Here is a 26,958-nt window from a genome sequence, read left to right as displayed (position 1 = left end):
TCACCAAGCGCTTTCCCCATAGAAGTGAATGGGAGCGCACTGCTCATGACCGGCTACCGCTCCCATTCACTTCCATGGGCCAGATGGAAATAGCTGAGCCAGCGCTCGGCTATTTTTGGCAGCCCCATAGAGATGAATGGAGGGTGCACTGCACAACTTTCGGGGCTCCGTTTAGGAGATAGGTGTGGGTCCCACCGCTGCGGCCCACACCTATTAGACAATAAGGGCATATCCTAGTGATATGCCCCCATTGTCTCAGATGAGACAACCCCTTTAAGGGAGCAGCCACAAGGGGTGAAATTTCTGCTGCAGATTTTGCTGCAATTACACAGCAAAATCTGCATGTGTTATAAGTATTCATTGTGGACTTTGCAGTGGATTTCACCCTATCCTTTGTAAAGGATGAATTATGCGGTGGAAACCTGCAACAGAAATTGACTTGGTGCAGATTTCAAATCCACACTGAAGGTCAATTTCCGCTTTGGATATTTCCTGCATACATAGCGTGGATGAGATTTTGTAAAATCTCAACCACTCTGCTGGTACTGTAAGATGCAGAAAATTTGCAGCGTATCCACCTATTCCCTATCCACAGGAAGGGGATAACTGTCTGATTGGCTGGGGTCTCACCATTGGGGTTCCTGCTAATCACAAGAATATTTTCCCATTTGAATGGAGTGGTCACTTCTAACCCTATGGGACTGCTGGAGATAGTACAAGCACTTGGCTATCTCCCACAGCCCTATGGAGTTTAATGGAGCTTAAACATGTCTGACTCTCCATTCAAACGGGGGAACATAGACACTGTTTTCATGACAGGCCAGGGCCCGAGCAGTCGGACCCCCCATGATACTTATCCTTTATCCTATGCCTAAGGCCGAATTCACACGAACGTGTGTGATCCGTGGCCACAGTTCCATGTGCATTCCGCATCACGGATGCGAACCCATTTACTTCAATGGGTCCAGAATTGCGGAACGGCCGCACGGAATGGGACCCCTCGGAAGCACTACGGAGTGCTTCCGCGGGGTTGCGTCCCGTACATCCGTTCCGCAAAAAGATAGAACATGTCCCATCTTTTTGCGGAACGTGGACCCATTAAAGTGAATGGGTCCGCGATCCGATGCGGCTGACCTACGGCCGGCGATCGTGCATTGCGGCTCACAATTTGAGGGCCGCAGCACGGGCACGGGTCACACACGTTTGTGTGAACTCGGCCTAAGAGACAGGTTGTTGAAGTAGGACAACCCATTTAAAGGGAATCAGTCACCTCCAACCCCAGTTTCAAAGTAAGCAAAATATAATCACAAGTTTATGAAAATCTGGTCCTCTAATCCCGAACAATGAATCTTTTATTTTTTGTGCAAATAAGGTTTTTGGTGCACTGTGGGAGAGGTTGCCCAATGTGGTGCACCATCCCTCTGCCAGTATGGTCATCGGGACCTTCTCCTCTTGTTTTAGTGACAGTCCCTGAGATTTCAGAGCCGGTAGTGATTATGCAGGGAAAGCCAAGTGCACAGAAAGGAGCGGCACCACCCACGGTGCATGAAAACATTACTTGAATAAAAAATAAAAAAAACATCTCTCAGGATTAGAGGACTGGATTTTCACAAGTCATCGTTATGTTTTGGGGAGACCTACCCTAAACGGCAATATGCTTACTTCGAAACTGATTTTGGAGGCGACAGATTCTCATTAAAGAAGGCATCCTGGTTGGAGAACCGATGTTCACATCAAAGGTCCCATGACAAACAGCTGTTATGGGCTGGGGTAGTATATAGTAAGTCCCCATCTCCCCTGAAGTTAAGGTATCACACAGTGGTCACCGAAATCAATTGACTCTTCATCTTATGCAAGGACGAGCAGGTCTACCAGAGGAGGATCCCAAGAAGATGACGTCCCTCTAGTATATCCAAATGCTTTAACAGGACATATAGCTGGGATGTCTAAAATAAACATCCTCGTTAATAGTTAAAAAATAAAATAAAATTGTACACATTCATGAAACATTACTAATGTGGATTTACAAAGAAATGAGCAGCAAATAGATTCACACCTGAAGAACCGAGGCTGGTGCTCCAGATTGTTCTCTTCCAAAACTCTTCTCCTCTCCCTCTGCTGCTGCTCTATCCTCTGTTTTTGTGCTTCTGCTCCTTCCACATTCCCTTCTTCAAGCAATCTGTCACAAAAGAGCCATACATTATTAGCAATGGTGATTAACATACCCTTGGGAATGCCACTTAACTGTCGCTGTAACAACCAGGCAGGTCTGGTCGTCCTATAAAAAATTCGTCTCGGCATAAAAATCATATTTTTTTCGGATGAGGTTACACTGTTTTACATGCAGAATATTTATGCTGACTGCTAATAAATCCCAAAGGATCACAAAACTTTTCCCCAAACTCCACCATCATTGGGTACTGAATGTTCATTAAAACAGTCAATACCTCTACATGCAACTGGTGAAAAGATGTGCGCTAGAACTTGGGGCATGTACAGTAATTGTGAAAAGTAATACCATTACGTAACGTCATAATGCACATCTTTATAAACTTGGATATTACACGGTGTGTTATATTTTCCAAATTATCGCAAAGCAAAGTTCAAATGATATATAATTTCATCTCCACACCTTGGGAGATGCTAGAGTGAGGACTCCTCCATCAATATAGTGCCGGCAGACCACACAGATCCTTTCTGCCTAGTTATGAGACTGGTGTTCTCATGAGGGGATCGCTTCCCCTTTAATATAATTCATAGACAGCAATAAATCATCACATGAAAAGTGAAATCTTACCTTTGGTCTGGTCTGACCCTGGTGTCAGTCGAAGGTAGCAGCGGTTTTGTCTTTGGCTCTAATTCATTTAACTGTAGTGCAAACTTTGTAAACCCATAGTACAGCTCATGGTCCTTGGGCATAGGGTCTGTTTCAAAACACAAAAAACAGTGACTAAGTTTAAAACAACAACAACAACAAAAAACTACATATAAAATAGACAGAGTATGACAATCCCCACAACTTCTACATAAAGCCAGTGTGTTTGGGACTGTGTAAACGCTACAACTCCCAGAATTCTCCTTTTACTTCTATGGGGGTTACAAGAATAGCCAAGTATGAGTGCATGGCTGGAGTTGTAGTTTCACAGCAGATGGAGGGCCAAAGGTTGCAGATCCCTGTACTAAACCACACAACCTACAGAATTATCAGAGTATAGACACAGCTGAAAGAAATCTTGAAGGCACAGAGGGGGTAATTTATTAAAGGCTGACATATGCTACTCCACTCTTGATAACCCCTGCACCACCTCATCATAAATTACTGTATTTTTTGCTTTATAAGACACACCAGATCATAAGAAGTAACTAGGTTTTAGAGGAGGAAAAAAAAAATTATCAGAAAAAAACAAAAACATTTTTCATCAGACCCCCAAATTAGACCAACAATCTTTATCAGACCCCCAAATTAGACCCACAGTTTTCATCAGACCTCAGATTCGACAGTCTTTATTAGACCTCAGATCAGACCCCCATATCAGACCAAAAATAACTAAATGAACGTACCTCTCCTATTCATTAGCTGCAAGTACTACCTTCAAGTACTACATTAAGTACTAGTAAAGAGATATTGCAGGAGACTGAAGAGATTCAAGAGATACTGCAAGAGATTGGCTTAGAGTCTCCAACTGGCTCATCTGTGTTGTTTTTGCTGATCATTGCTTGAGAAGAGTTAAGGAATTTGGTCAGGGTTTGCTATTGTGCGTTTGCTAATGAGCCTAGCTCACTAAGGTGTTACATTTGTTGCTGGGGGAGGAGTTTGGGAAGGAGTGTGTGTATATATAGAGACAGACTCATTAGCTGGCCTAATTCATTAGCTGCAAGTACTACCTTCAAGTACTACATTAAGTACTAGTAAAGAGATATTGCAGGAGACTGAAGAGATTCAAGAGATACTGCAAGAGATTGGCTTAGAGTCTCCAACTGGCTCATCTGTGTTGTAGAAGAGCAAATGGGGATTCGGTATATGATGTCATTGTAGGCGAAACCTTGGGATCTAGTGATCACCAGTCAGTGTGGTTTAATATAAGAACTGTGAAAGAGTCCCACCACACAAAAACAAAAGTTTTAGATTTTAGAAAAACAGACTTTTCAAAAATGAAATTAGTCATAAATGAGTCCTTATCAGACTGGAACGGATTACATGGAGTCCAGGAGAAATGGGACTACTTAAAAGGTGCATTATTGAAGGCAACAGAAAATTGCATTAGACTCGTCAGTAAAAGCAAAAAAAGGAGGAGACCACTGTGGTACTCAGCAGAAGTGGCCCAAATCATTAAAAATAAAAAGCTAGCATTTTGTAATTATAAAAAAACCCAGAGCAATGAAGATAAGGAAATCTACAAGATTAGGCAGAGAGAGGCCAAGCAAGTTATAAGAACTTCTAAAGCGCAGGCAGAAGAAAAACTAGCTCAGTCTATGAAAAAAGGGGATAAAACATTCTTCAGATATATAAATGAAAAAAGGAAATTAAAACAAGGAATAACTAAATTAAAAACAAAGGACGGAAGGTATGTAGAAGAGAATAAAGGGCTAGCCGACTGCCTTAATGAATACTTCTGTTCAGTTTTTACAAAAGAAAAAGGAGATGGACCTCCACTAGAAAGAATGACTAATAAATCGTTTGATGCATGTATCTTTACAGAGGAAGATGTTCTAAGTTTGCTGTCTAAGGTGAAGACAAATAAGTCACAGGGGCCTGAGGAGATACACCCAAAATTATTAAAAGAGCTTAGTGGTGAGCTGGCAAAACCGTTAACAGATTTATTTAACCAATCATTAGTAACAGGAGTCGTCCCGGAAGATTGGAAATTGGCAAATGTCGTGCCCATTCACAAGAAAGGTAGTAGGGAGGAATCGAGCAACTATAGACCAGTGAGTCTGACATCAATAGTAGGCAAATTAATGGAAACCCTATTAAAGGATAGGATTGTGGAACATCTAAAATCCCATGGATTGCAAGATGAAAAACAACATGGGTTTACTTCAGGGAGATCATGTCAAACAAATCTTATAGATTTTTTTGACTGGGTGAATAAAATAATAGACTGTGGAGGTGCAGTAGACATCGCATATCTAGATTTTAGTAAGGCTTTTGACACTGTCCCACATAGAAGACTTATCAATAAACTGCAGTCATTGAGCATGGACTCCCATATTGTTGAGTGGATTAGGCAGTGGCTGAGTGACAGACAACAGAGGGTTGTAGTCAATGGAGAACATTCAAAACAAGGTCATGTTACCAGTGGGGTTCCACAGGGATCTGTACTGGGACCGATTTTGTTTAATATCTTCATAAGTGATATTGCAAAAGGCCTCGATGGTAAGGTTTGTCTTTTTGCTGATGACACAAAGATATGTAACAGGGTTGATGTTCCTGGAGGGAAACGCCAAATGGAAAAGGATTTAGGAAAACTAGAAGAATGGTCAGAACTCTGGAAACTGAAATTTAATGTGGATAAGTGCAAGATAATGCACCTGGGGCGTAAAAACCCAAGGGCAGAATATAGAATATTTGACACAGTCCTGACCTCAGTATCTGAGGAAAGGGATTTAGGAGTAATTATTTCAGAAGACTTAAAGGTGGGAAGACAATGTAATAGAGCAGCACGAAATGCCAGCAGAATGCTTGGATGTATAGGGAGAGGTATAAGCAGTAGAAAGAGTCAAGTGCTTATGCCGCTGTACAGAACACTGGTGAGACCTCACTTGGAGTATTGTGCGCAGTACTGGAGGCCATATCTCCAGAAGGATATAGATACTCTAGAGAGAGTTCAGAGAAGAGCTACTAAACTAGTACATGGATTGCAGGATAAAACTTACCAGGAAAGGTTAAAGGACCTTAATATGTATAGCTTGGAAGAAAGAAGAGACAGAGGGGATATGATAGAAACTTTTAAATACATAAAGGGAATCAACTCGGTAAAGGAGGAGAGCATATTTAAAAGAAGAAAAACTACCACAAGAGGACACAGTTTTAAATTAGAGGGGCAAAGGTTTAAAAGTAATATAAGGAAGTATTACTTTACTGAGAGAGTAGTGGATGCATGGAATAGCCTTCCTGCAGAAGTGGTAGCTGCAAATACAGTGAAGGGGTTTAAGCATGCATGGGATAGGCATAAGGCCATCCTTCATATAAGATAAGGGCCGGGGGCTATCCATAGTATTCAGTATATTGGGCAGACTAGATGGGCCAAATGGTTCTTATCTGCCGACACATTCTATGTTTCTATGTTTAGTAAGTTCTTAGAGCAGAAAATACGGTAAGCGCATTCTTCTGCAGTCCATGTGCCTAGAATAAAATCTACACAGCCAATAGCCGTGCCCACACTACCCTCTGTCCAAAAACGGCTTAGAAACACGATGTCCACCTAAATTTTGGCGCACTGGCATTTTAAAAGTTGCAAACCTGCAGTTTGTGACATCAGGACTTGTTTCTGGTGTAGGAATCATAGTAAATGACCTCCCGAATCTTTTAAAAGAATGTAATTTTTGGAAACTTCTGATAAGCAGGTCTTAAAAAACATTTAATGTTTTTCCTTTTGGTGATTTCTATGGTTTAATATTTTACATTGAATTCGAAAAACTATACGTGTGACCACACTGTATTTTTACTGTGAACATGACTCCATTGTACAGGCTATAGACACTTATGAACTTACTTGTCCGCCAGATGCAGATCGGTGAAGACGGTGATCCATAGAATAGACTCTCATGCCATTTGCCAAACAGCCGATATACAACTTTACTATTCCCGTCCATCACTGATCCTTCAATTTCATGCACATTTGGATTCCAATACTTTGCCTACAAAGGGCAAATTTTATTTTATTGGAGAATTATATGATGACAAACTGCACTTTTTGTAATTTCTTAAGCTCTTTAAAGTGCACATGGGACCCAAAGATTGCTGATCTATCATCAGTGTGTAGTCAGTTAAGGTCCTGGGGTCGGGATCAGCAGTACAAGGAGTCTGAGCTGCAGTACCAGGTACAGTCACATGTACTCTATAGACAAGACGGTTTGTGATGTCTACCGGACATCTCATATACCGAAGTAAACAGAATTGATTTAATCCCAAGCAGGCTCTACCTTCAAGTGAATCCCATCAGAGAGCCGCTCTGAAGGCAGGATCTGTAGTTCTTATCTCTGAACTCTTGTCAGCTCATAAACACTCATTATAGCCCGATACTTATCATTTTCATAAAAACCAAGCTATAATGAGTGTTTTTGAGCTATCAGGACTAAGAACTACAGATCCTGCCTTCAGATCTGCTGTCTGACGGGGGATTCTCTGTGAAGGGAGATCCTGTCAGTCTGCAAATACACAGAAGCTGAAAGCTGTTCAAGGAAAACTTTTATTAAAGACCAACGGAAAAAAAAAAAATAATTTAGCTCAAAATCAGCATAACACAATAATAATAATAATAAAAAAACAACTGCTCCCATAGGAGTCCATAGCCTTTAAGGACCTTCACATGGGCAGATAACTGCCTAAGTGAATGGCAGTATGATTGAACTTTCATGTGATCATTCATTTACGGCACAGAAAGATGTGCTGCCGACAAAAAAAAAAAAAAAAAAGTTTTTTTCGGGCATGTCCTAACCCTTCGATTATTGGTCAGGCAATCAAAGGATATAACACATCTCAATCACAGAGAAAGCTATATCTTTTGGCGGTGCCATTGCATGTCTGTTTTTGTCGGCTGGCACTGAGAGGGTGTTGATATAATTGCTAAGTCCAGTAAATAAGTTAGGGGGTGAGGGGTTTTGGTCCACATACTTTAGGCCATGTAGTGTATGTGAACAACCAGTGCAAAAAGAGAATACTACTAAAACATAGCAATACATTATACAAGAAAAACAACCCCATAATGTCTCTGTATACACACGCTGGAAGAATTTACCTTTATAAAGTTGACTTTGCAGTGACAGTTCCTATTTTTGGTGTTTTTAATTATTATTTCTCCGTAATGTTCTATCCACCTCTGGCCACTTAAAATGTTGTGGATGCAGGAGGTCACCTTGTTCCACTCATAATGGTCCTCAAAACTTGATGGATAGAAAAGATGGGTTACATACCATTAATAAGGAGGATTCCCAATCATAAGGCAAGCACAGCTCTTAGGCCAATTTCACACAAGCGTATTCGGTCCATGAAATACGCTTCATGTCACAGAGGTATTTTCCGGACTGAACGCTGCTCCTGTAAAATGAACTTGGGGCCTTTATAATGATTTACAGTGATGTGTGTGTTGCTGCCTGTTTACTGAACTGTACTCACATAATGCCGGCAGTAAAACTCAGTCAGGCAGCAACACACAGCATTATAAATCATTACGAGGCCGTGAGTTTGTGCCACAAGAGCAGTGTTCAGTCTGGAAAAGACCTCGTCACATGCAGTGTATTTCATGGACCGAATACACTCTTGTGACATTGGCCTGTTCATGGATTCAATTCTGACAACATATACATGGAGTTTGTATGCACATCCCATGTTTCGGTGGATGTTTTCCAAGTACTTTAGTTTTCTCCCACACTCCAAAAACACAGCGATAGGATAACTTACTACCTATGAAACTGGCCCATGTTCAGCTCCGTGAAATATGTTGGCACAGGAATGCAAACAAATATGTATGGGGCACATTTATTATGACCGGCTGTTTAGATGCCGGTCTTAAGGCCCATAGATGGCGGAACTCCCTTGCGGTCTTACATTTAGAGAATTTTCTACGCCTAAAACAGGGGTAGAAAATGATGAATGAGACGGGCCTCCCAGCCCGTCCCCTTCCCCGCCGGGCCCACTTTTTTTTAGACCGGCTGTGAGCAGGTCGAAGTTGCAGATAGCAGCGCAACTACCTAGACCCCCACACACGGTGCCCCAGCACACTACTAATTAGCAGGGTTACACATTGTCACTGAGGCCTGAACTGCATCTACTCATACAGGCTGGCTACAATGTTGTTTTGATTCCTATCATTAGGATATTGGTTTCTGATCCTATTCTGCTCGACGCGTTTCTTAGTTGCAGCGTTATGCAACTTAGTCATCAGGAGAGCAGAGTGGTATTCAGAAACATAACAGACACTGCACGCTCTCATACATAGAGTGCAGCTACGTAGCCTGCGGCACTGGGACGACCCACACCTACACCGAGAACGGAGCGGGGAAGGCGGTGGCTTGAGGACCCTGGATTTGCCGGAGTCCGGCCACCGCCAAACGCTCTCCCCATAGGATTGAATAGGAGCGCACCACGCTTGCGCGGCCACCGCTTTCATTAATTTCTATGGGGCCAACAGAAATAGCAGAGAAATAGCTGCGCGTCTTACCCGGGAAGAATCAAATGTGTTGTGCCAATTGGGACTATTTCCATAGATTTACCCCAAAATTTATTTTTCCACCGAATATCTGAAATATAAAGAGAAATGTCTGACGCATGGAAAGTTGTTTAATACATTAACAGAAATGTTACTTGTTTAATACATTAACAGAAATAGAGACATTTTAGAAATTTCTTCACATTTGGATCCCAGTGAAAATACATGTGTATGGATGGCATGGTTGGCTGAATTTGCCTGATGTTTTCACATTTTGCTCAAGGACCAGGGAGTCAGTTTTTTAAAATGTTTTTATTAAACTGACCCCATGGTTGGCCAGCTTCGTCTGGCATATTGCTGGTGGGATCATTTGTACAAACGACCCCATGGACAACTTACCCATGTCCTCCCTTCCCAACACGATTTGAGACTATTTGCTTTCCTTATAACAGGGTGTACAATGATGAGTAGGGTGTCTTTTACCCCCCACCACAATGACCATCACATTGCAAGATTATTATTTTCTTTTGCCAATTTTCTTTCTTCCCATTTCACCATTGGTCCCAGTTAAAGGAGTTGTCTCATTTCAGCAAATGGCATTTATTACAGTATCTCACAAAGGTGAGTACACCCCTCACATTTTTGTAAATATTTTATTCTATATTTTTTCATGGGATAACACTGAAGATATGACACTTTGATACAATGTAAAGCAGTCAGTGTACAGCTTGTATAACAGTGTAAATGTGCTGTGCCCTCAAAATAACTCAGCACACAGCCATTAACCCCTTCCCGACCAGATCCGTAATAGTACGGCGCTGGCCGGGTCTTTAAAGATGGCGCCCGCTCTGCTCAGTCTTCTAGCAGACACCCGCAGCTCATGTCCGCAACCGGCAGTAATGCCGATTGCGGACATTTAACCCCTCAGATGCCATGGCCAATCCTGACTACGGCATCTGGGCACGTGAAACAACGGAAGCGCGCGCTTCGGGTGATGCTCCGGCTCCCCCGTGTGGCGATCGGCGGAGCGTGTATGCAGCAGTCCCTGTCTTTGTGAATGACAGGAGGCTGCTGCATACTATTTCCTATGGAGCCCTTGCCTGAAAAATAAAAAAAATACACATCATGGGTGTCGATGTGTGAAAACACCTGAAGTATAAAAATATATTCCCCATACTGCAAACCGCAAAATGGAAAAAAAAGAGTCCAAAAAGTCCTACACACCCGAGAATGGTATCAATGAAAAGTTCAGATCGCCCCGCAAAAAATAAGGCCTTATACAGCTCGGTACACAATTACAAAAAAAGTTATAGGTGTCAAAATATGGCGACCAAAAAATAAAAACAATTTTTTCCCCCCACTTTTTAATTTTTGTATCACTATCAAAACGCAAGAAAAACTATACATATAAGGTATCGCCGGATTCGAAGAGCCCTGTAGAATAAAAGTAACTGGTGGAATTGCTTTTTTTTTTGCAATTTCACCCCATTTGGAATTTTTTCCCCGCTTCCCACTACACCATATCCAATATTAAATGGTGGTGTTAGAAAGTACAACTTGTCCCGCAAAAAAAAAAAAAAAAAAAAAAAAAAAAAAAAAAAAAAAAGCCCTCATATAGCTATGTGAACAGACAAATAAAACAAAAGTTATGGCTCTGGGAAGGCAGGGAGCGCAAAGGCTCTGGTATTGAGCCGAAACGTTGCCTTGCCACATGGGTGAATAAAGTTTTCTACATTGTTTCACAAGTCTGGAGTGCTGCCCGCTTTTTGTATCTTTGTATCTATCTATCTATATCTCTCTCAGCATCTACTATGGTACTTTGAAACTTTTTATATATTCTTCAACCAATGTTTCATTTGGAGAGACTGTACCACTAGAGGGCAGAGTGAACCATCCATGTAAAAGCGAGCAATAACTTCTACATTTTCTTAAAGCAATAGTAAATAAATAAAAAATCCCAGATTAAAAAAAGTTCATATGTAATGCAAAACTTTATACACAATGTAAAATAAAACAGCGAATATAATTTACACACAAATACATATACTGTCCTTTGCATCATATGTCTCTCCCAGTAGAGGCTTTCTGGGAATAACCTTTAAGTGACTCCTGCAGCCCGCCTTCGCTATGGAAATACTTACCTGCTCTCCGCTGCTTCGGTCCTCTGTGTCCATTTTCCAGTCAGCAGCTTGTTTACTTCCAGCTGGGCATAGGCACTGTCACCTGCTCCGGCCGTTCATAGGCTGCAGTAGAACAGGTGCCCGTGCCCAGGTGGAAGTAAACAAGCCGAGGACCAGCGCACAGAACCAGAGCAGCAGGGAGTAGGTAAGTACTGTATGAGGCCTCTTTCAGACGGGCGTTGCGGGAAAATGTGTGGGTGCGTTGTGGGAACACGAGCGATTTTTCCAAGCGAGTGCAAAACATTGTAATGCGTTTTGCACTCGCGTGAGAAAAATCGCGCATGTTTGGTACCCAAAATAATAGCATTCTGAATACAGAATGCATAGTACAATAGCGCTGGAGGGGTTAAAAAAATAATAAAAATAATTTAACTCACCTTAGTTTACTTGATCGCGCAGCCGGCATCTCCTTCTGTCTCCTTCTTTGCTGAACAGGACCTGTGATGACGTCACTCCGGTCATCACATGATCCATCACCATGGTAAAAGATCATGTGATGACCGGAGTGACGTCACCACAGGTCCTGTTCCTGCAATGAATGCTCACCACAGGTCCTGTTCAGCAAAGAAGGAGACAGACGAGATGCCGGCAGCGCGTGCAAGTGGATTAAGGTGAGTTAAATTTTATTTTTATTTTTTATTTTTTTTTAACCCCTCCAGCGCTATTTTACTATGCATTCTGTATTCAGAATGCTATTATTTTCCCTTATAACCATGTTATAAGGGAAAATAATGATCGGGTCTCCATCCTGATCGTCTCCTAGCAACCTGCGTGAAAATCGCACCGCATCCGCACTTGCTTGCGGATGCTTGAGATTTTCACGCAACCCCATTCACTTCTATGGGGCCAGCACAAGTGATGCGTGAAAATCACCGCTCATGTGAACAGCCCCATAGAAATGAATGGGTCGGTATTCAGTGCGGGTGCAATGCGTTCAACTCATGCATCACATCCGCGCGGAATACTCGCCCATGTGAAAGGGGCCTGAATCTTTCAATAGCGGAGGCAGGCTGCGGGCATCACTTAAAACTTAGTCATTCTCCACTTTCTATGCCATCCCTTCAGTGGAGTAAGATTGCGACAATTTTGAGACTTTATAAAAAGCTGCAGTGGATCAGTGTGGCTTAAATCTGTTCGATAGGCCAACCATGGCTACATCATACCACGTGGTACATTTAGTCAGATTTGATGGGAGGAAAACTGCATGCTGTCGTAGTCTTGCTATCAAAACAACTAGCACCCTGATAGCAGCGGGACGCCCCTTTATTTGACAGTGTGTTCTGTTGAGTGAACAGAACCTAAGGGCAATAGGATAAAGTACATGGGGGCACATTTATTAAGACCGATCTTTTAGACACTGGTCTTAATAAAGCCCCATCGCTGGCGGTAGATCGCCGAAGTTATGAAGAGGCCTGCATATCCAGCGCTGCTTCTAAATGTAAGCCAGCTTCCGAGCTCTCTTACATTAAGACCTTTTTCTATGCCAGAAAAAGGCATAAAAAATTGTAAATGAGACGAGACTGCCGACCTGTCCCCTTCCCCGCCACTTTTTCTCCCTGCTCATGCCAGGTCTAAGTCGCAGACTGCGGCACAACTAACCGTTGCGCCACAATCTGCACCTGAAATACCCCAAATTTAACCGTATTTCAGCATGATAAATGACCCCCATAGTTTTTATAAACTGGGATTTAGAATTTCCGTGAAATATCAGGAGTCGAGTCCTGTTGTGGAGGCTCGGAGTATGGTAACTATGAGGGATGCTTCTGTATTATCTGGTAAATGCTCCTCATAATGACTGAGTAATGTATTCCTATAATACACTGCCCATTATAATGGACTGGTAATGTGCATTTGAAATCCCATTTACAATCATTACTTGTTCATTAAATCCCATTTGTAGACAGTTTCCAAACCAACTAGACAGTTTATGCTATTTGCAGAACTTCCGCATCCCAAGACGATACCTGGCCCATTACAAGCTGTCAGCAATTTCAGCCAAACGTGAAATATCGCTACCATTTATGACAGCAATTTATCACGTCTGAGCATGTTCTATATTCTGTTTAGGAACGGATGAGTTTTGGATTGCTAGATCATAATACTTTGCTGTTTTCTGGTAGTGGTCACGTTTTATTTGTATCCTGCTTTACTTGTGGTTTATACTGGCAACAGAATTCGGAAAGGCCAACTTGTTAAATGTGAATAAAAGAGAAGGAATGATGCTCTCCAGCACCGGGTCTTCTACCAAACCTCTCTTCTTACCATTAGGGCTCATGCACACGACTATGTATTTTGCGGTCCGCAAAAAAAACCGATCGTCAAAAAATACGGATGACATCCGCGTGCATTCTGTATTTTGCGAAACGGAACAGCTGGCCCTTCATAGAACTGTAGTATCCTTGTCTGCAATGCGGACAATAATAGGAATTTTCTTTTGCGGAACGGAAATACGGAAACAGAATGCACATGGAGTTATTTCCGGTTTTTTTCGCTGACCCATTGAACTGAATGGTTCCGCATACGGTCCGCAAAAAAACAAAATGGACATGGAAGGAAAATAAGTTTGTGTGCATGAGCCCTTAAAGGGATGTAAAAAAAACTAACAAAAAAGGATAGAGTTGCCATGAGGCTGAAGTCACACACCAATATACCCAGTAACTATGGCGGAACACATAACTGGACCACACTCGGTGACCAGAGACAGTTATTCTTCAACTGAAATGATTCTAATAAACACACCAATGGTGATGTATAAACCAATAGTCACTGGGTAAACTGGTATATAACTGGTGATAGGTACTGGATACACTACAGGTGAGTCATGCACCAGGAATTTGCCACCCAGAGACCAGACGCTAGCGGGGAGCCTGGTTTGGTACATGGAAGTGGCAGATTACACCCCTAGTGACACAGTTAGGCGGTGTTCTGGGACTTAACAACTAATGACATATCCTCAGTATCTGGTCCGGCCCCGACCAATCAGTTGTTGGGAGAAGCCACCGCACTCCAGCGAGCGCTATGGACGCTTCCTTTCTCAGAATAAGACTGAGCTGCAATACCAAGCACAGCCACTAGACAATGTATGGCGCTGTGAGAAAGAGGGAGGTCCCTCGAAACTTTGCATAGCGGAGGGCTACTGCTCCCCGTCTTGATTGAACTTGCCCAGAGAAAGAGATACAGACTGAGTACACAGGTGAATGCATGAATAAGCTGGTCGGTATTTATATCCCTGTTTTTGATATGTGTTTTACCTTTTTTCATCAAATAAAAAAATGGTGGATTCCATACGTGAAATGACCATTCGAGTTTATAAATAGAAATGTAAAAATGTATAATATACTTTACATTTTAAAAATCCTTCAGGTCCCTCAGTGCTCTGAGGTTTGAAATCCAACACCATGATGTGCAGTCCATAATGGCATCATGGGAACGTGGCAGGCAAATGCTGCATGTCACAGAGATGTCACTATGGACAAAACATCTACACAGTGGGGGCAACAGACCTCCGCAGCCATGTGATGCCGCTATAGGTGAATTATTATTGCCTAGATTGTAAATGACCGGGTACCGGGGAAGCCACACGGACTAGACACAGGAGACTGCTGGAGAACTTAATAGGTGTGTTTTTTTTTCTATAATGGACAGATACTAGGTGTAACGGAATTACTTGCACCCCGACCGGGTACCTCCGTTGAATGGATGCTCCTAGTGCTTTCCGAGGACTCCAAGCACTCCACTTGACACCGTACGCACTGCAGACCCCACGAACCGCCGCAGCTTGGTTGAGGTCTCACCGTCTCCTACCCACCCTGGACCTACGACAAGGCTCCAGTGGGTGACTCCACGAACGGTGTCTCCGAGCTGCTTCTCCTCACACTAGGACGCCATCCCACCGCTTGCCACCAAATGTAACGGAACGCCTAGCACCCCGACCGGGTACCTCCGTTGAATGGATGCTCCTAGTGCTTTCCGAGGACTCCACAAGCACTCCACTTGACACCATACGCACTGCAGACCCCACGGACCGCCGAAGCTTGGTTGAGGTCTCACCGTCTCCAACCCACCCTGGACCTACGACAAGGCTCCAGGCTCCAGTGGGTGCACCTCTCCTACATCCAGGGAGCAGGAACCAGGAACAAGCTCTTACAAGAGCTAGTAGTTATAGCCAGGGGAGTATAGCAAATCTCCCAGCGTATAGCAATCCTCAGCGTCGATCAGTTACCAAAACATCAGCCTCAACATGAGAAAGGGTAAAACAGGAACTCACTGTACTTCACGTACAGCCTCTTTTATTTACAAACCAAAAACATAGTACTGCCCACAGGGGTTTGAAATACCACCAATCAATATGTTACAACACATCCCCACAATGCATCATGGTTTCCTCCTCTCTGCCCTGGAAAAACCAGAGAAGTAATCCAATTATCTCTCAGGACAAAGGGGAATGGCCAATACACACGTGGGGACAATGGAACAGACATCACTTACTCAAACATACAATGTCCCACCCTTTACAATACACATAGACATTTAACACATTCCCAGACAGCTCAAGTCTGAGTGCATATTATTAGGTGAATGGCACTCAGACAACATGAATACAATAAAATGAGCTAACTGGGTACCCTCACATAACATACAATACAATTACACAGACAGATGGTTCTGTCACACATCTCAAAACCCCACATGTCCCCATATGGCTTGGATCTGAGCGCTCAGATGCCACAAACACAGTCAAATCGCCATGGGGTTTAAGTTTTGCATGGGTTGATGAGAGGGCCCATAATCCTGGAGCAAGAGGCTGGTAGCCAGGCCCCTCCAAAACCCAGTGGCGAGGTTGGTTTCGCCACACTAGGCTTTTTGCCAATTACAGGAAACCCCTTTAATCCCATAGATCGGCTAGGGGATAGCCATTGACTAACCATTCAAAACCCCAACGAGCAGGAAAACAAGGGTCCAGCGTCCCACCTTACGCATGGAGCGGTGGTGGAGCGTGTGAGCTGCTGCTTTGTTCATCTTTATGGGACTGTCAAGTACAGCACTGACCGCTGCTCCATTCAAAAGGGGATACGGGACCCCCATTCTCCAAATCAGCATCACTTTGCTCAGAACAGTGTCTACAATTTCTTTGAAACTGGCAAGCGGAAAGCTCAAGGGCTGCCCCCAACGTTACTGTTTGGCATGTTGCCTTAAAGGGACACTGACCGGCCGTTAGAGCATATAAAGTGACATATATTCTTCTATTGGTCTTAATATGCTTAATTAAACTATACCATTATCACCCCTCGCTGCCTTTCCTTTACTTATAAAAAGTGTTTTTATCAATATGCAAATTACCTTACTTTGTCCCCAAGACGCCGTCTCCTAGTGCCGCCCAGCTCATTAGTATTCACTGCACTGGGCAGCTTTTTTTTCTCCCGACGCAGTGAAATCCCGCGCATGCCCAGTACTTTCTACTGGAGCTGGAGGGTTGCAGGCACGGAGTGACAAGATGAAGCTGATGCCAGGAAGATAGTACTGGGCATGCGTGGGATTTCACAGCGGGAGAAAAAAAAAGCCGCCCAGTGCAGTGAATACTAATGAGCTGGGCGGCACTAGGAGACGGCAGTTGGGGCGCGGCTGGGCACAGAACTGAATGAGGGACAGCCCCTTGGGCACAAAGTAAGGTAATTTGCATAATGATAACACTTTTTATAAGCAACGGAAAGGCAGCGAGGGGTGATAATAGTATAGTTTAATTAAGCATATTAAGACCAATAGAAGAATATATGTTACTATATATGCTCTAACGGCCTGTCAGTGTCACTTTAAAGAGTAACTAAACTTTTGAGTAAAATTTTAATAAGATGTCCCTAATGCCATAATAGTTTTTCTAATATACTTTATTCATGGATTTTGTATTTTTATTACAGTTTCCCCTCCCTAAAGCGCACCTTTCCCTGTGCACTTAAAAATGACATTTCTGTACACGGCTGACTGCTCAGCGGTGTACGGAGTACGGGCTGTAGACATTTTATGAATGGGACCGCAGCAGCAGCGCAGTGAGTTCGGGCAGGAGCGTATATTGCTGCTCCTACCCGTGCCCCCTGGATGTTTACTAACTCCTGGCATAGCACATGGGTACCCTGTGCTATGCCAGGATTAGCTGAGCGGAGTGGGCTCCTCCTTCGCTAAGCGAGCTGCATGTCAGAAGCAGGAGCCCATTCCAATCAACTAATCCTGGCATAGCACAGAGTACCCATGTGCTAGGCCAGGAGTTAGTAAACCTCTGGGGGGCACGGGTAGGAGCAGCAATATGTGCAACCCCCCCTTCCCCTGTATGCACTATGCTGCGGTCCCATTCATAAAGTGTCTACAGCCCGTACTCAGTCAGCGGTGTACAGAAATGTCAGTTTTAAGCGCACAGGAAAAGGTGCGCTTTAGGGAGGGGAAACTGTAAAAAAAATAAAAATAAAAAATTCATGAATAAAGTATATTAGAAAAACTATTATTATGGAATTCCGAACATCTTATTAAAATTTTAGTTACTCTAAGTAGATTAATTTGTTTGCAGCAGATTACTATTTGCTTACTTTGGACAGCCTGCCCTAGCAATAGCTCTGCATTCTTAGGTTGAATAGTTACCTTGGTATAGCACAAATTTGTCAGATTCGGCATGACAGGCAGATACGGGCGGGTGATGACTCACCTGGGAATAAAAAAGACATTCATTCTTTGACACGTCATACATAGAAATGGTTTGTTGTTTTTGTAGCGCACTCATTGTACTTTTATTCTAGATCTGGTTCTGGGAAAATGAAAGCTGAAATCTGGGCAAATGTTGAACAGAGACATTTGTTTTTAAACAGTTTTTATCAATGAGATCTTTTTGTTTCAAGGTCCCACAGTTTTTAAAAAAATCTCTAATGAATGCCACTATTCAGCCAGTGGCTTAAAACGGATGTCCAGACGACACAAGTGCAGTGGTATGGCAGTTTCTGCAAATAAAGTGCATTCCTTACAAATGGCAAAAGTTATGACGTATTCAATACACTTTCTGTATCAATTCATTTTAAAATCTCTGCTTGCTGTCATTTAACAGAAACCTTTATGGATATAGTACATACAGGGTGTTGAGGAAAGTTTGGATTTAAATATATATGTATATATGCCCTTACATATATGCATGTATATTGGCCCTTTTGCATGGGCCGGTCCAGGTGGTATGGGTGTATACATGGAGATGTATGTATGCCCCCTTGTCAGCATACATCTCTATGTATAATATATCCATATGCAGGTGGGCTTATTACTGCCCATTTATGATATTGTGTATATGGACATGCATACCCCTCACATATCACCCCTGGTCCTGTAACCCCTATATTTCCCTGATGTGCACCTTGGGCCCTGATTCAACCCCTATCCCACCAACGATTAACCCTTTCCCTGCCAGGCATTACCCCTGGTAGTTACCCTGGTCCCTGTGTGCTGGTAACCCCTGATGGACCCTGGTCCCTGACCCTAAACCCTGATTAACCCCTGGTGGTTACCCTGGTCCCCTACCCTGGTTCTGTAGAGCATGCTTCTGCTCTGCAAACAATCCTCTGTGGAGCATGCCTCTGCTCTGCAAACAATTAATTAACCCTTCGTCGTATCCCGTAGGGACAGTGAATAGTCAGGTGGGGTGGGTTCATAATATTGTATGTGTGAACTGTGTAGTTAGTTTATGGGTGGAATATGGGAATGTGTAGTGTAGTTTAGGATTGTATATTGTAGTGCTGTATTGTTAGTATTGCGTGCGTAGTGTATTGTTAGTAATAAATACTGTTACTTGTAACTATCTGTGTAATGTGTAGTTATTGGCGATAGGTAGTAAGGCGCATGCAGCTAGTATAGTGATCAGAGTAAAGCATAGCGAAAGTATAGTTGTTATATAAAGGCATAAATGGGCGGAGTCATCAATAGACGGTTCCTCCCATTTATGAATATTAATTATCGATATTTGCATAAATATTGGTGATTAATATTCCCCCTTTACACAGGGTATCAGAGCTCTGACGGAGTACAATAGGAAGTTTCATATTGAGTGACTGCAAGTAGTGGTTTTGACAACTCAGGGGAATTGAAACAAAGTATATTGGAAAATGGTAAAACTTTTCATCACAAATAACATTTGTTTGCCGGAGCTATATCATCTCCAGAGTTCACTCTTGTAATGAGCTATAAACGTGTGGCAGCTGCATAGGGGCAACAACAAATATTTCCATTCACTTACAGCAAGAAGGGATCTTGAAATTGGTGAAAGGTGTATTAGAAAAGTGTGCACATTTTCATTCTACAATAGTTAAATATATTCTTGGGGATTATTATGATTTTCAGCTAAACATACGGCATTGTTCCCAAGCGTTCCTCACAAAACTCAATGTCTATATGTATATAAAACAGCTACGGCTATGACAAGTTGTATGCTTGGGACCTGCACGATGAAAGGGGCTGTCCTACCATTAAACGTCATACTGCTAAAAGCAAAATCATTAAGTGGTGGCTTACGGCATTTATTTGCATAGTATGGCGCCACCTGGTGTTCGACGTGTATAGTAATGGGCATATCCATCTATTGAACTGGTCACCCTCCCCACAGCCAGGTCTCTGCATAGCGATCCTATGTTCATTGCAGAGTAACTAATACAAATGGCTGAGCATGTGTGACCAGCAGCTCTCAGTTTAGCAAATGGATGGGAGTAGAGATGAGCGAAGCGACTTTGGATGCTACATCCGAAGTCGTTTCGCTAAAAAATTTGTTATAACACTGTACGGAGATTTGTCTCCGTACAATATTAGAATGTATGGGCTCCGATGAGCCGAAGTAAGTTATTCATGGAGTCGAGCGCGACTTCGTTGAATTCCTTCAGTAGTTCATTATTACAGTGAAAAACCTTGGAACCGAACTCTGCTTCAGTTCCAAGGTACCACTCCGAACTGAAGCCGAGTTCGGTTCCAAGTTTTGAAGTGGTTTTTCACTGTAATAATCAATTACCGAAGTTATTCAATGAAGTCTCGTGCGACTTTGTGAATAACTTACTTAGGCTCATCGGAGCTAGGGATGAGCGAATCAACTTCGGATGAAACATCCGAAGTCGATTCGTATAAAGCTTCATTAGAATACTGTATGGAGCGAGTGCTCTGTATAGTATTAAAATGTATTGGCTCAGATGAGCCGAAGTTATTACTTCACGAAGTCTCGCGAATTTTACCAAACTCTGGTTCGGTTCCAAGGTACCACTTGTAGAAATCACCTGAAGCCTTGCAAGACTTCGGGAAGTAATATCTTCCGCGCCAATACATTCTATTAGGATGCTCCGTACAGTATTCTAACAAAGTTTTATGCGAGCCGACTTCGGATGTTTTTATCTGAAATAGATTCGCTCATCCCTAATAGGAGCCCATACATTCTAATACTGTACGGAGACAAATCTCCATACAGTATTATAACACCTTTTTTTGCGTAGAGGCTTCGGATGTAGCATTCGAAGCTTGCTTCGCTCATCTTTAGATCATGTGTGACCAGCAGATGAACGAGCACACTGCTAACACACTCACCACCAGGTGGCACCATACTGTGACATTTCTTCACTGAAGCGTTTTGTATTTTCCACAGGAAGAAAATCGGCAAATATGCTTCAATTTTTATGATCTATACTATGAATATAATATGCTGGTGAGATTAAAGGGAACCCGTCATTAACTTTATGCTGACCGTACCGAGGGCAGCATAAAGTAGTGACAGAAATGCTGATTTCAGCAGTGTGTCACTCATGAGCTAAAAGTAAGTGGTTGCCGAGAACCAGCATCATAATCATTGCAGCCCAGGCCTTGAAGAGAGTCCAATCTACCTGAGAAGAGTCATGGTTATTCATGAATTCCTGCTCTCCCTGCCCACCTGCTGATGGCTGACAGTCTTCTACCTTGTTTTCTCTCTAGTAGAGAACTGCCAATCATCAACAGGAGATTATGTATAACCAGGACTCTTCTCAGGTAGATCTGACTCTTTTCAAGGCCTGGGCTGCAATGATTATGATGCTGGTTCTCGGCAACCACTTACTTTTAGCTGATGAGTGACAAACCGCTGAAATCAGCATTTCTGTCACTATTTTATACTGCCCTCAGTACAGTCAGCATAAAGTTGATGACAGGTTCCCCTTAAGAATCAATTGCAGTTTTAGTGAAGGACAATCAGATTTGGGGATTCAATTTTCAGTTCAAGAATCAATTCCATTAGAAAGTAATACAACAGTTTTTTTTTTTTATATCCTTCTCTTACAAGATGGTTTAGCACATCTAACAAAAAGCTCTTATAATAATGTATTACACCGAGAATGCCTTCTCCCCATTAAATTAACTACAGCCCAGGCACAACACGGACTCTGCCTGCTCTGCAGTGTCTGCACTGTGCACTTACTAGACTCTCCTGGGAAAAAGGGTCAAAGGCCACCAATCTAGCATTAAACTCGACAATATGGGTGACCCCCGGGACTGCCACAAACTAGAGCCAAATAAAAACCTTGCCTGCTTCCTGACAGGGCACAAGGTAGAAATCCTCTTGGTGGAAGAATATTATAATACAACCCGTAAATCAAAGAGTCGCGCTGTTAAATCAATGCATTGTGTTTCCTATAGACAATTACTAATTCCTTTTCTACAGACAAGTACAAAGGATACATTTTACACTTAATACATGAGATGCTAGAAGCTGCATAAAAACTTTGACACCAAAATAAAGATGTAAGAATTGTCAACCACCGTCCTAATTACATGAGGTCTATAGTCCCTGGGTGGTTAGATGTCAATCTAATAGGTCAAGGTCCTTCTTCACATGAGAAGAGATATCTAGACTGGGGAGAAGATGCTAATGAACTAAATCTCTAGTAGATCAATATTTTCTATAGATTCTTCACAGTATAAGGGCAAACCGAAATGCACAAAATCGCAGTACCTGCTCGGCGATAAAGCGGAATCCTTTGTCTTCATTTGCGCATTCATAGGTTTCTCCGAGCACAGGGTTAAATGGCTTGCTACCAGCCCTGTAGAAACTGGGTGCATATGTCGATACTGCAAATGTGGCAACGTAAACCTAGGAAGTACAAGGAAAATAATTCAACTCAAGGAGACCACCACATTAAGGAAGAATGCATTATAAACTGTAATTTACTGCTTAAAGAATGTGGACACCTTTGGGGCAATTTTTATAATTGCATTTTACTAATTTTTGGTTTAAAATTTTGTTTTCAGTTCTTTATTAAAAATTTTCAACTGTTTTTTCTCTACAGTTTTCACTTTCACTGCATCTGCAGAGTATTGCTTTCTGTTTTACAACGATGCTGTGAAAGCGGCTCCAGAAGTAGTCCTCATCTCTGAACTCCTGACAGCTCAAACACCAACTACAGCTAAATTCTTTCAGTTTGATAAGAATTTTGCTTAAATGAGTGTAGATAAGGGCTACAGATCTACGTGTCAGAGTAGCTCCCTGAGGGATTTACCGGAAAACAGAAAGCAATAATCTAGAGTCATTGAAACTGAAAACTGTAGAGAAAAAGCTGTTGAAAACTTTTTTTTTTTTTTTAATTAGGCTACTTTCACACTTGCTTTGTTGTTTTCCGGTACAGAGATCTCAATACCGGACAAAAAACGTTTTAGTTTAGTCTTCATGCATTCTGTATAGAAAGAGGATGTCTTCCGTTCCGGCAGCATTCCGTTTTATGACAGGACACAAAACCGCTGCAAGCTGTGGTTTTGTGTCCGGTCATAAAAATGGAAAAAAAACAAAACGTATCTGGCACTGAAAACAATGCAAGTCAATGGTGACTGATCCGTATTTTTTTTACGTTTTGATTTCACACAACTGCATCCTAACAGAACGGATGCATCCTGATGTGCAAAATCAAAACTGATTTGTTTAATTCCGGTATTGAGATCCTACCGGATCTCAACTAATAACACATCCAAATTGCGCATTGGTCACTGCCTGATTAAAAAAAAAAAAAAATTGGTATAGTGTTCCACAATTCTATATATATTCTGAAGATACCATTAAAACGGAACTTTTATTGTAGTCAATTAAATCCCTAAGTATGCATGATATACACCAAACGCTGCGCAACTGGTGACCCGGAACTAGGAATAGGGGAGACTAGTACTGGGTCTCTGATGACTAATCTCACCCTGCACTGGATGTACCTTGAGGTGGCAAAGTACTATCCACAAATCCCAAATTGCCAGTAGACACCTATAAGACGCTCCCTGTCCCTGCGCAGCAATGGAGACTGTCCAGTTTCGTCATGCTGTGGTGGAGGTCCCTGTCACCAGTGTGTTAATATTAGTACAATAGCACTCTTATAGTCCTGTTAAGCGTTTCGTTGGACATAAGTCCAACTCATCAGGGGACCTGTTGGTAATGGTTCCAGTTTCGGAGGTGGTGGTCACTTTTGCTGGGATGTGTTTGTAACCCCAGACTCAAACCCAGCTCTTCCCACTGGTTTACAGTACAGTAGTCAAATGCTATAGGGAAAATAAAGCCCCCTTATAGTAGTGCATTAGTTAGCATATTACTTATCTTTGCCCCCCATGTATCAGTCCACACGGATGCGACTGTATTGTGGCTTGTAGCAGCAACACTGCCACATGTGCAATGACACCTTTTTAAAGAACGCCTCCCCGCCTCCACAGTGGTCAGCTGACTGCCTCGTGACCGGGTCAGGTGACTGACCCGGCGACACGCAGCCACCTCCCCCAAAGGATCACATGACTGCCGCGCCTCCCGATTAAGCGTGAGGCTCAATGATGCGCACGCCATGTGACCCAGGGAGGTGACGTCAGGGAGGAAGAGTTCCTGCTCTCTTTTGTGTTACGCCGGAGTAGGCGGATATTCAAATGAAGGAGAGACCACCACTGCGGGATACCAGCGCTCCTCCTCTCAACTATTTGTAAGCAAGTTTTTCACAGATAGTAATAGAATATCTGCGCTTCCAGTGTCAATGCAAACAGCGCGCTATAGGAGCATTTTGAACAGCATAAGAATAATCAGCAAACCTCCTATATCCACAACCATAACTATTTGACAGAGGGGGTGAATAAATCTCCTAGATCCCACTTTTGAGGGTATATCTTATATGGTAATGTCTAGAGGCTGAACACTAAATAAAAGACACAGATACACAGAAGGAAGATTAAATATCAAATATCAAGAAATCAGATATCCAAAATTCAAAAAAAAATCAGATGCCGGATTGGCTAGAATCCATATCCCCACTCCCTATCCTCTACATATCATCCACCCACCAGGGTAGCACAAAGACTGTGGGGCGATCAATAGCTCTCCAGTTGGGAGACAGGAGTCAAGGAATGAGATTAGCTCAAGCTAAATGAAGCAGCCAAAGGATAGCTGCTAATTGAGCCCCCCTGGTTGTACAGTTCTCAATTCGAAGATCCACCACGCCTTACGCTGTAGGATCCTTCTATCCCAGTCCCCCCTTCATTTCGGGTACAGCACTGATTCGATGCCCATGAATTTAAAACCCGAAAAGATGCCCCCATAGTGGCTCGCGACATGTTTTGCCAAAGGAGTGTCCCTACAATGTCGTATGTCCTACTGGATCTCAAAACCAGGATTAACAACGCAAGTGTGAAAGTAGCCTTAAAGAACAAATGAAAACATGACTTTTAGCCCAAAATGAGCAAAATGCAATAATAAAAAAAATTGCCCAAAAAGGTGTCCATGGCATTTAACCCCTTCCTGACACATGACGTAATAGTACGTCATGGTGGCAGGTGACCAGCCGCATTTTGATGTACTATTACGTCATGGTGATCAGGCGGGCCCCTGCTGTATCCGCCGGCATCACTGTAAAAGCCGATGCCGGCGGATTAACCCCTTCTATGCCACGGTCAGCGCTGAGTATTTGCGGAGGGTGAGAGCCCATTGGGTCCCCGCGCTGCTGTGGCGGGGACCCGATGGGTGAGAAGGCAGCCCGATGCCTTGCACGGCATCAGGTCCTGCCTTCTACGGGGGCAGAGGAGATCCAGCCCCAGGCAATGCATTACAATACAGATGTATTGTAATGCATTGCAGAGGGGATCAGACCACAAAAAATTGAAGTCCCAGAGTGGGACAGAAATAAAGTAAAAAAATAAATAAAAAAATGTTTAATAAAAACTGTTTTTGTCACCTTACATCACAAAAAGTGCCACACCAAGCGATCAAAAAGGCGTATGCCCCCCAAAATGGTACCAATAAAACAGTCACCTCATCCTGCAAAAAATGAGCCCCTACATAAGAATCGCCAAAAAAACAAAAAACAACTATAGCTCTCAGAATATGGAGACACTTAAACATTATTTATTTTTGTTTCAAAAATGCCAGTGTTAAAGTGAATTAAAAAAAAAAAAGACATTAGGTATCGCCGCATCCGTAACAACCAGCTCTATAAAAATATTACTTGACCTATCCCCTCAGATGAACACTGTAAAAAATGAAAAGTGCCAAAAAAGCAATTTGTCACCTAACATCACAAAAAGTGCAACACCAAGCGATCAAAAAGGCGTATGCCCCCCAAAATAGTACAAATAAAACAGTCACCTCATCCCACAAAAAATTTGACCCTACCTAAGAGAATTGGTCAAAAAATAAAAAAGCTACGGCTCTGACTATGGAGACAAACATAATTTTTTGGGTTTCAAAAATGCTATTGTGTAAAACTTTAAAAAAAATAAGAAAAAGTATACATATTAGGTATTGCCACATCTATAACGACTTGCTCTATAAAAATATCAGATGACCTAACGCCTCAGGTGATGGCTGTAAAAAAAAAAAAAAAGTGCCAAAACAAACAATTTTTGAGTCACCTTGCCCCATAAAGTATAATAATGAATGATCAAAAAAATCATATGTACCCAAAAATGGTACCAATAAAAACGTCAAACCCTTCCTACAAAAAACAAGCCCCATGCACAAGATGATCGGCAGAAAAATATAAAAAATATGGCGTTCAGAAAATGGAGACACAAAAACAATTGTTTTTCAAAAATGTTTATTATGTAAAACTGAAACAAAGAAAGTATAGACATATTTCATCGCGTCCATAACAACCTGCTCTATAAAAATAGCACATGATCTACCCTGTCAGATGAACGTTGTAAAAAAGAAAAACTGTGCCGGAGCAGCCATTTTTCGGTTACCTTGCCATACAAATAATGTAATATAGAGCGATTAAAATTATATGTACCATAAAATAGTACCAATAAAACTGTCACCTTATTCCGTAGTTTCCAAAATGGGGTCACTTTTAGGGAGTTTCTACTGTAGGGTGCAATCGGGGGGGCTTCAAATGGGACATGGTGTCTAAAAACCAGTCCAGCAAAATCTGCCT

The 26,958-nt window shown here is 42.4% G+C and overlaps 1 protein-coding gene across 4 annotated transcripts in view; it reads right to left on the bottom strand.

Moving 5' to 3' along the window:
* OSBPL3 (oxysterol binding protein like 3) overlaps window positions 1–26,958 on the bottom strand; it is a 254,094-nt gene that overhangs the window by 7,323 nt on the left and 219,813 nt on the right. For all 4 annotated transcript variants that reach the window (XM_040433631.1, XM_040433629.1, XM_040433633.1 and 1 more), the window contains 7 exons: window positions 22,530–22,667; window positions 18,179–18,242; window positions 9,384–9,462; window positions 7,962–8,106; window positions 6,717–6,861; window positions 2,798–2,924; window positions 2,057–2,179 (listed from right to left, as the gene is read on the bottom strand). In XM_040433631.1, the coding sequence (XP_040289565.1) occupies window positions 2,057–2,179; window positions 2,798–2,924; window positions 6,717–6,861; window positions 7,962–8,106; window positions 9,384–9,462; window positions 18,179–18,242; window positions 22,530–22,667 (821 nt within the window). The remainder of the gene's footprint in view (window positions 1–2,056; window positions 2,180–2,797; window positions 2,925–6,716; window positions 6,862–7,961; window positions 8,107–9,383; window positions 9,463–18,178; window positions 18,243–22,529; window positions 22,668–26,958) is intronic.

This window comes from Bufo bufo, chromosome 5 (assembly GCF_905171765.1).
Source record: "Bufo bufo chromosome 5, aBufBuf1.1, whole genome shotgun sequence".
Lineage (NCBI taxonomy): Eukaryota > Metazoa > Chordata > Amphibia > Anura > Bufonidae > Bufo > Bufo bufo.
Note: the sequence above shows the minus strand (reverse complement) of the source record. Positions and strands in the feature narration are given on the sequence as shown.